The sequence below is a fragment of the Cucurbita maxima genome, unplaced genomic scaffold, assembly GCF_002738345.1.
Source record: "Cucurbita maxima cultivar Rimu unplaced genomic scaffold, Cmax_1.0 Cma_Scf00016, whole genome shotgun sequence".
In the NCBI taxonomy this organism is placed as follows: domain Eukaryota; kingdom Viridiplantae; phylum Streptophyta; class Magnoliopsida; order Cucurbitales; family Cucurbitaceae; genus Cucurbita; species Cucurbita maxima.
In genome coordinates this window covers 646376-656196 of record NW_019272032.1, presented here as the reverse complement: position 1 = coordinate 656196, position 9821 = coordinate 646376, and the positions used below count along the sequence as shown (strand labels likewise).

The 9821-nt window shown below is 33.2% G+C and overlaps 2 protein-coding genes across 2 annotated transcripts; one reads left to right on the top strand and one right to left on the bottom strand.

The window, feature by feature from the left end:
• Positions 1-568: 568 nt before the first annotated feature.
• LOC111490681 (PLAT domain-containing protein 3-like) lies at positions 569-2205 on the top strand. The gene is made up of 2 exons (XM_023139225.1): positions 569-688; positions 1503-2205. Exons 1-2 carry the CDS (start codon positions 614-616, stop codon positions 1983-1985), a joined length of 558 nt encoding a protein of 185 aa, XP_022994993.1. The 5' UTR covers positions 569-613; the 3' UTR covers positions 1986-2205.
• A 410-nt stretch (positions 2206-2615) lies between these two features.
• LOC111490679 lies at positions 2616-4361 on the bottom strand. The gene is made up of 4 exons (XM_023139223.1): positions 3904-4361; positions 3634-3820; positions 3139-3232; positions 2616-3054 (listed from the first exon to the last, which is right to left on the bottom strand). Exons 1-4 carry the CDS (start codon positions 4257-4259, stop codon positions 2756-2758), a joined length of 936 nt encoding a protein of 311 aa, XP_022994991.1. The 5' UTR covers positions 4260-4361; the 3' UTR covers positions 2616-2755.
• Between the last annotated feature and the right edge of the window lie 5460 nt (positions 4362-9821).

The following is a 9821-nucleotide window of genomic DNA, read 5'->3' as shown; positions in this document are numbered from 1 at the left end:
TAATTTTTGGAAGTGATTTTTATATAATTAAAAGTATATTTTGAAGTGATTTTATTTATTTATTTATTTTTGTAAAAGTGTTTAGTTATTAATCCTTTTAATATTTAGTTCTGCAATAGTAAAAGTGATTTAAATTTAATTAAAAGTAATTTTTAAATGATGATTTTAGGAATCATTCAAATTATTAAATAAATAATAACAATAAATTTAGAAATTTAGAAATAAATAAATAATAAATTTAGAAATTGAGTTAAAAATAGAATTTTTAGTTGATAAAGTTGGGGTATTTAATTAATAAGATTTGAAAATCACAGGTGGATAGCTGGTTCAACAAAATATTATTAAATAAAAACCAAATTAAGTGGGAATAATTTAACAATTATTTCTCTAATTTTGAAATTTAATTACACTAATTTTGGATATTAAGTTAAGGCGTCCGATAAGAGCGCTAGTCTGTGTCCTAAAACAGAGTGGCCAAACACTACCTGCGCGCCACGTCCAAATCACGTGACCATGATCCATCTTTTCTTCCCCAGCCATGACCTGTATATAAACCAATCCTCCCCATCTCCTTCTGCCCTAAATCTCTAAATCTCCACCGGAAGTTCTGAAAATGGCGCCTCGTTGTCTCTTCTTTTCCCTCATCTTCATCGCTCTTTTCCTCTCTGCATTGGCTCGCAACACTAAAGTAAGTTGCGTCTCTTTTAATACATTTCTTCCTTCTTGCTTGATCTTCGTACTTTCATCATCGGAGCCGTTTTGATGATCTTCACTCAATTTGTTATATTTACTCGTGATTACTTTTGACTGTGTCTGTTTTGATCTTGTTGATCGATCGCCTTTAGTAGTCGAGTTGTTGTAATGTTTGAGATTGATTATTCATATTTTCTGACAGTCGAACTGATTCACAGATTGTAGTTTACAAAATACAGGATAATGATCCGATTTATGCGCTGATGATTGTCGATTGTATTTTGCAATAACGAAGTGAATGATTGATTCACATTTAAGATCGGTTTTGAGTTATGACAGGGAAACTAGTTATAGAAATGCTCTTTAGAAAATGCATTCGATTTCTCAGTTATTGATGATAGTCGATTGTATGTGTAAGAAATAACTAAATGAATGTTTAACGTTTCAGATTGATTGAGTTACGTCAGTTCTACGAATTGCAGAACTCTGTTTAGAAAATGCAAGATCATGCTCCCATTTCTGCGTTGATGATAGTCTTTTGTATATGTAATGCCGAATTGGATGAATGATTCACATTTCAGTTCAATTATGACTTATGAGTCATGATATGTTAGTTAATTATTGAAATGTTGTATTAGGCAAGATAATGCTCCAATTTCTGCGTTTATGATTCACAATGGTCGATTTTATGTGGAATAACTTATTGAATGAATGACTTGATGCAAATTAGTTTTAAATTGATATAAATCGCCGTAATTTCTGAGCGGATTGTGGTCCGTGGAAAATGATGGGAGTGTTTTCTGGTGCAGGAAAAATGCGTGTACACATTCTACGTGAAGACAGGTTCAGTACTGAAGGGAGGAACGGACGCCATAATCAGTGTCACAATCAGCGACGCAAATGGCCAATCGGTGGAGATCGCAGATCTTGAATCTTGGGGGCTGATGGAAAAAAACCATGACTATTTCGAACGAGACAATGTCGACATATTCAGTGGGCGGGGCCCGTGCATCGAAGCGCCATTGTGTCGATTAAACCTGACCTCCGACGGATCAGGCGCCCACCACGGCTGGTTTTGCGACTATCTGGAGGTGACTTCGACTGGGCCACACAGATCCTGCTCCCAGACGGCGTTTTATGTGGACCAGTGGCTGGCCACCGACGCGCCGCCATTTCAGCTGACGACGATTCTGGACGGGTGCGATGATTGGATCAAGGGACATGAAGCGTCGAGGCATACGAGTAGAGGAAAGCTGGTGGTCTCCGGTTCCAAAGGATCTGCTTCGTTGTAACGGAATGCGATCGAAAAGTGAGTCGTATACGGATGTTTGGAAGTGATTTTACATCTTAATTTAAATTAAATAATGGGCATTTTCTTACGTCATTTCCCGAATTTCCACGTTTTTTCTTTTGGTTGTGAGATGTAAATTTCTTCGTCCGACTACGATTATATATTTTTTAGATCATACGTGACGTGTCAGCAAGTTATAATAAAATTTTTATGGTTTGGAATAAAAATTGGAATTTAACTATTTTATTTTTAAAAGTTAGAATTTCATCGATTTCCTACTAGCCTGGATCAAACACCATGTACAAGTGTTTTATCAAATTATAGAAATTAATTTTAAAATTTTATTGGATAAATTATGTAACACTAATTTTATACTTTTAAATATTGGACCAAACATTTTTTTTTTTTTTATTAAGGATCAACTTAATTTAGAATAAACCTGGAATTTATGAAATAAAACATTATACAAAGTAACTCGAAAATAACAAGATCCTAAGTGTTTTATAATATTTATTTAGAATGAACCTCGAATTTGTAAAAAAAAAAAACATTATACAAGTAGGTCGAAAATAACAACAAATGATGTACTTCTCGAACTATAGAGCACTAAAAACGTCCTACAAAAGCAACATATGAACAAAAATATGAATATAACTTAAGTTAAAAGAAAGTTCAGACTGCCAAATTACCAATATCCAATCTGAGAACTTAGAAGAAAAAGAAAAAAGAAGAAGATTTGATGTCGTCAAATTCATGGAGGAAAGGCTTATTTTATGTATGAGCTCGACTCACCATCACCACAAGCAGCACAACAATGGATATCAAGAACGATGTTCTAAGCTTCTCCTCAAACACATCCCTTCCTTCTCCTCTCCTTTTCTCCCCATCATCATCATCATCATCATCCTTCCCACTCTCAAACATCTGCTTCATCACCTCTCTCATTCTCTCAATTACTTCCATCACTCTCGCCTTCATGTTCTTCAAAATCCACACCACGACGTTTGTCGGTTCATCGGAACCCTTATCGGGAGAGCTTTCCAACGAAGTCCCGACAGTGTCGTCTTTTGCTGCAAGCAAGAGAAAACAACAGTTTGATTGATGACCCCATGACAATGGATTCTTTTGTTGGGATTGGTTTTAAAACAACCAACCTTCGTAGAATGACTTCCTCAGCTGTTGCACAGCTTCATTGTTCATAATCGCATCCCAAACCGCTTTATCCGATGATACCGACATAACCATTCTCTAAATACAACATGTTATCATATATGATATGATCCTTTTAACAAATCTCGAGACTCAAATTTAGATATACAACAACATGACATGATATGATTCTATTACAGATCTCGAAACTCGAATTTAGAAATATAACAACATGATATGATCCTTTTAAAAATCTCGAGACTCAAGTTTAGAGGGTCAGATCTCTCTCGCCCGACATTTGTCATATTAAAATAATTGCTATTAAACTCTTAGGAATTTTAATTAATACCATTTATATTCAACTAACCTAATTAATAGCAAAGTACCCAAATAAATAATTTAATCATTTTACCATTCTATTATTTTATTTTTTTTAATTATTTTCCAATGGGCATTTTCATGATATATTTAAAGGAGGAGGAGCAAGTAGCAAAAGTCACCTGAACTGAAGGGTCAGTCTGCAATAATTGAAAAGCATCATAAACCCTTTCAACGCCACGCGCGCCCAATTGCAGCTCCAAACACGGCTCAATCCAATCCACCTCCGACCCAACTGGAGAAGCCCGGTTTACCAAACCCGTATACATCCCGACCCGACCCAGTTCATCCTTCTCTTGGCCAAAAACCCTAAACTCGAGAAATTCACAGCGCCGGCAATGAGAATTCTATCGAATAATCTCAATAAAATTAAAAAGAATTGGAATTCGTACTGGTTAATTGCAGAGACGGCGCCTTGAACCTCATCCAAGGAAGGAACAGACCATCCATTTGCGTCCTCCTCAGAAACCCTAGCGATATTTTCGGTCTCGATTCCGTCCTCAGAAATCCACTCGAACTCATCGCAGTAGGGATTGCAGAAATGCCAGCCGGCGGAAAGCGGAGAGTGGCTAAGAGAAGAGCTCAACGACAGGCCGTGGAAATTAGCGGAGCCGCCGTGCCGGTGCGTGGCTCGGGAACTGGACGTCGGAGAGGAAGGTCGGTTCGCGACACCGGCACTGGCGACGCCGGCTCTGGAGACTGCTCGACCGGCAGTTCTGATGATGTTTCCGGCGCTCAGAGGTCCCATGATTATCGTAGCTCGATCGTTGTGCTATTCTTGGAAGTGGATAGAGCTGAGAATTTGTGTCCATCGCCGTTACTGTACTTTATATTTTGGTTTCATTATGGGCTCGGTTTGTCCTTGTTCTTCTTCTTGGGTTGGGATTTTATCATTTGGGATACCTTTCCTAACCCAACAGGCAAGGTTATTACTCTATTGAGTTTATCCGTTTATTTGATCCATTCGAACTACCCAACCATGTGTCTTTCATTTGGGTCGAGGTGAATTTTTTTAAAACCATTAAAAATATTTAACCGTTTATAACCGATATTTGAATTTTATGAGATTTTAACTATTAATATAATAATTAGTAGGTATAAGTATGATTTTTTTAAATAACTAAAAAAACAATTTGACAATCCAACCGAGCCCTATTTGAGTTATTGGAGTTGCAGCCCAACAAGATTGATTTAAAAGATTTTTCCAACTCAATCCATTTATACCCTAATATTCTTCTAATAGATAAAATAATGCTTTAATGAGCTAAACATTTCATATGCTACATTTAGCGTTGGTGTGTGAGATTCCTCATTAGTTGGGGAGGGTACAAAAACCGTAATAGGTGACATGCCAAAATGAACAATATCTGCATACGATGGGATTAGACTATTACAAATGGTATCAGAACCATACACCAGATAGTATGCTAACGAGGACACTGAGCCTTCAAACGAGAGAGGTTGTGAGATTGGGTTGTTTGTGTTTTTGATGAGTATGAAAATGAAGCAATAGGAACGTCTTTGTATGGAGGAATCAGATTTTCCCATGATTGTTAGAACAAAACAAAGGCATTGAAGTTGCCTGGTGGTGCTTCTCATTTGGCTGGGGTTTTTTTTTTGCTTCCAACGGACCAAAGTCTCCTCTTATTTGTTCTTAAGAACTAGGAGTACACACCCTTCTTCCACTCCAACCAGTCTCCATTACCACTCTTCTGCATATGGCAATGGAATTGAAAACCAAAAATACCATCCATCTCCATCACTCCCACTCATGTGTAAGTAGTTAGACTAGACAAGACAAAGAACTCGAGCGTTGGTTGAAGACCTTATAAGTATGTCAAAAGTGTCATAGTAGATAGAACAGTTGTGAGTCATAATCAAAATTTAATAGCGGGTTGAAGCCAAGACTCTCTCAAATTTATTAGTGTTGTGTGTCAAGACACCTCTATTTGGAGAGATCTATCCATCAAACGACAACCATGTTCATATGTCAAGGACTTGGGGTTTCAATATGGACAATAAATAGAACTCGGGTGTCTGCCAAAAAACCATTCGCATTAGAGGAACATTGTCAATAATGACAAGTAGAGAAGCCAGGTGTCAGACAAGACAAGCATCAACCAAGTACCAAGTTGACCACAACGCAAGTTCTTATGGGAAGCGATACTACTGCAAGGAGCGAGCACACGTGTATTCCTTGAGCCACCGCTTCTACTTTACACATTTCTTACCCCAAAAATTGAGTATGTGGCCATGGGAAGGAGAGTGTGGATGGCTCTCCATTGGACCAAATGGGGTATTGAAACAAATTACATATGAAGATATGGACTAAAAGTTGACTAAGAATAGAGAAAGATATGGGCAAAATAAGTGGACACAACTCAAAAGTGAACACCCAATATAGAATATGGGCCTCCAAAACTCAGCGAGTGAGCTATTACAAGTAGCAACACAAAAACTAGCCTTTTTCTTTATGAATATTTGCAACCATCGTAAATCCCAGCAGCTATGATGAATACACTGTTAGAACACATGCTCAACTTTTGAATATATACCCACAGAGTTCCACTTACATGTTGGAGATCAAATGAGTGAATATATATATATATATGTGTGTGTAAGGTCCAAATTGTATGTGAATTTGTGGAGAAGGGGAGAGGTTAAGTTCAAAACCAGACATCATTGCAGTTGCAGTTTGACATATGAAAGAAGAAGGAATGGTAAGGGGCTGACAAAGTTTTGTTCCACTCATCTCTTAAATTATAGGCCACAAAACCACTTTGTTGTGTGGCGGTGTCTTTCGCTTTGAAGTGGAGATTTCACCCATCACGTCTCGAGCTTCACCGTTTGCAAATATTATCTATTTTAGCCATAATGTAACACAATCAGTTTTACAATGTTAAAACGTGTAACAAATATTTTAAAATGTGTTTACTAAGAATAGTTTTCCACATCGTTATACATCTTTCCTTCCCCTCTGCAAGCGACATGAGATCTCACACCTTTTAAAATGGTAGAGACTAAACCAAACATACTCAATATAGAACGAGATTAAGAGTGGGGTAAAAAGTTGTGCGAACCATTAATTGTAAGCCATTGATGTTGGAAAGGTTGAAACGAAATGATATGCTATGATGATGTGCTCCATTAAGCAAGGTTGTTGTGTCAAATTCGAAACGAAAGGATGACAGAAAAGAGAATAGAAAGAATAAGAAGAAAAAAAAAGTGAGCAAAAAGATAGAACAACAACAGCACCACCACGATGATGATGATGGAGATCAACATTTTCCACCACCAATTATTTATTTTAATTATTTATTTAATTAATTAAAACATAAACACTATTCCATAGTCAAACCTTATTCCATCATCCTCGATACCCCATTTCTTCCTTTTAACTCATTTCAAATTTTTATTATATATATTCTCAAATAAGTAAAAATATTTAATTATATTTAATTTCTAATTCACTATTATTATTATTATTATTATTATTATAAACACCCACCAAACATTCCATGAAGCAAATATTTTAAGGTGCTTTAGAAGAATATTAAAATAGTGTTATTTGTTTTTTCTTTTCTTTTTCAATGTTCTTTAAATAAAATAAAATATATTTTCAAAATTTATATTTTAATCAAAATTTGATTCTTGGCGAGAAAAAAAGTGGATGTTTAAGGAGTGGTCCAAAATTAAAGTAGAAGAATAAATAAATAATCATAGTAATAGTAATAATAATTCACAATTTTAAAATTTTCACATGAAATTCCTTTTTTTCCTTTTTAATATTTATTTGGATTCTTAGAATCATCATTTAATCTTCCTATTTAAAACACATTCCCACTATGTTTTGTTCCCCATAAATTAAATAACTTTTAATCCTCTAATTTTATATAAAAATAAATAAATAAAAACAATGAATGAATATGTTTGGGACGTGGACATAAAATCAACAATATACACTGATTTTATTAATATTAATGTATTCCAAAATTTAATTAATTTTACGGAGTCAAATTAAAAAATAATAATAATAATTAGAAATTCAATAAATTGGTCGCCGTGTAAGATTGGACTCGAGTCTAGGCCTTGCCAAATAAATAAATAAATAAATAAATAAACAAATAAAAGATTCCAAATTAATGGGACTAAGATAAGTAATTAAAGATGTTAAGAACGTGATTAAGTATTAATGGCCAAAGCATTCTCTGATTATGCTCATCTCCCCACCATTCTCTTTTTTTTTTTTTTTTTTTTCTTTTCCAAATTTAATGTATATATATATATATATATATATATATATATTTAAGATATTAAAATCTGAAGAATGTATAATGAAATCAAAATGAATTAATTGACATAAATTTGGTATTAATATTATTTTATTATTATGAAGATGTCACATTTTTTAAAACTAATTTTTAAATGCCTCTGAATATATTTTTTAAAATTATCTTCGTGAGTACGATAATGTTATTATAATGGCTGTCATTGGTCGTGAATTTTATTTCAAAACAAAACAAAACAAAAATTATATTGGAAATATATATATATATATTTTTAAATGCTTTTCGTTGCAAAATGGTGTTAAGACTTTTTGTATGATTATTTTAACATTAAATCTCTCAATTATTGCAGATTTATAATTGTATTAAATATTCATAATTTGAAGTTTTAAAAATAATTTAATTCTATTGACTTCTATAATTACTTAATTCTATTGTAGTATCTTACGTTGGTTGGAGAACAAAATACTCTTTACAACCACTTGAAAACCTTTCACTACCAACGTGTTTTAAAGCCGGAAGGGAAAGTCTAAAAGAGAAAGCCAAATAGGACAAAATAAGAATATATCCAAAATACGTCGCAATTATTTTGCATTATGCAATAGCGATGAATTATTTGAAAGTTCTCTTTCTCTCGAATAATTTCAACTATCTAATTTGTCATATAGCTAGCCGTGTCTCTTTAGTCTTATAAATTACGCCACGGGATCAATTTCTTCTCTCCTTTGCCCATTTTCTACCAACTTATGTCAATAAAATATTTAATTTCATGCTTTACCTTTTCACTTTTGCTCTTTTACATTTGCCTTCAATCACAATAACCTTGTTTTTTTAACTTTTTTTCTTTTTAATGAATTAATTTTTGTAATTAAATGAAATCAATCGATATTGTATATATATAAATGACTCGAACAATTTGAACCAACCAAATTAAAATATATATTTTATAGTTGAGTTGAGTGAGTTGGATTTATTGTTTAATAAGAATTATTTGAATTGAAAAAATAAATTAGAAAAAATCATAATAACCCATAAACATTTTATGTGCACGTTCATAAAACCATTAGCAATAAAATAAAAGCAATAACTAAATTATTGTTCAACCATTAATAAAAGAAATTCAACATGCATAATTTAAGAATTAGTGGAACGTTCAAAATTCCAAGTCCACGTATTTTTTTGGTTAAAATAATTAAAATAATCTATAAAATAAAATAAAACAAACTCATTTTTAGCCGTTTATTTATTTCTCACCTATGATTACTTAGAAGGATGGTTTATGAAAAGCATTCACAATGATGAATTAATAATTTTTAAAAAAAAAACAATAATTAGGATGAAATTAATTTAATTAACCCTCTCATAACTCAATTCAATCAAATCGAGTAAATGAATCATTTTTTTTTCACGATTTTTTTCATTTTTTTAATATATAATGAGCGAGAAAGAGCAGAGATTAGATGAGGTCGAGAATTGTAAATATAATCCTCATTTAGCTAACAAGGAAAAAATTTCCCCTCCTCGTTCCTTGTTTAAACTTGTATTTTCCACCCCCATTTAGAAGTGGGTCTTAATGAGGCTCGATCCCACAAATTAAATGAGTATTCTAAAACAAAATATAATTCACTCCCAGTTCTTCTAAGTACACGTAATTTTGGTAGAAAAAAAAGATGCATCTTATTGATATAAGTATTAACTATCATTTTTTTTTTCTTCAGCATTTCTTATCTATAATTTCGTATCATGAAGTCACGTGATCCATCTACGATCACGGGCAACAAAAATGACGAGAAGAATAAAAATAAATAATTTAAGGGATTATTTATTTAGTGAAATAAATGTGTTGATATGGGGAGAGAGAGGATAAAAGATAAAGTGATGGAAGCTTGGTTGAAAGGGCCAAAAAATGCTTAGTTTGGTGACGAAACAATGAACACTTTATTTGAAATTACATTATTGAGTCGTTGGTGGGCGGTGGGTATTATTTTATTTATTTATTTATTTATTTATTTATTATTGGGTAA

Coding starts and splice junctions, on each gene's coding strand:
- LOC111490679 (XM_023139223.1), bottom strand. CDS start 4,259: ATGGGACCTCTGAGCGCCGGAAACATCATCAGAACTGCCGGTCGAGCA. Junction 3,821..3,903: donor GCCGTCTCTGCAATTAACCA/GTACGAATTCCA, acceptor TCTCGAGTTTAG/GGTTTTTGGCCAAGAGAAGG. Junction 3,055..3,138: donor GAGGAAGTCATTCTACGAAG/GTTGGTTGTTTT, acceptor TCTTGCTTGCAG/CAAAAGACGACACTGTCGGG.
- LOC111490681 (XM_023139225.1), top strand. CDS start 614: ATGGCGCCTCGTTGTCTCTTCTTTTCCCTCATCTTCATCGCTCTTTTC. Junction 689..1,502: donor CATTGGCTCGCAACACTAAA/GTAAGTTGCGTC, acceptor TTTCTGGTGCAG/GAAAAATGCGTGTACACATT.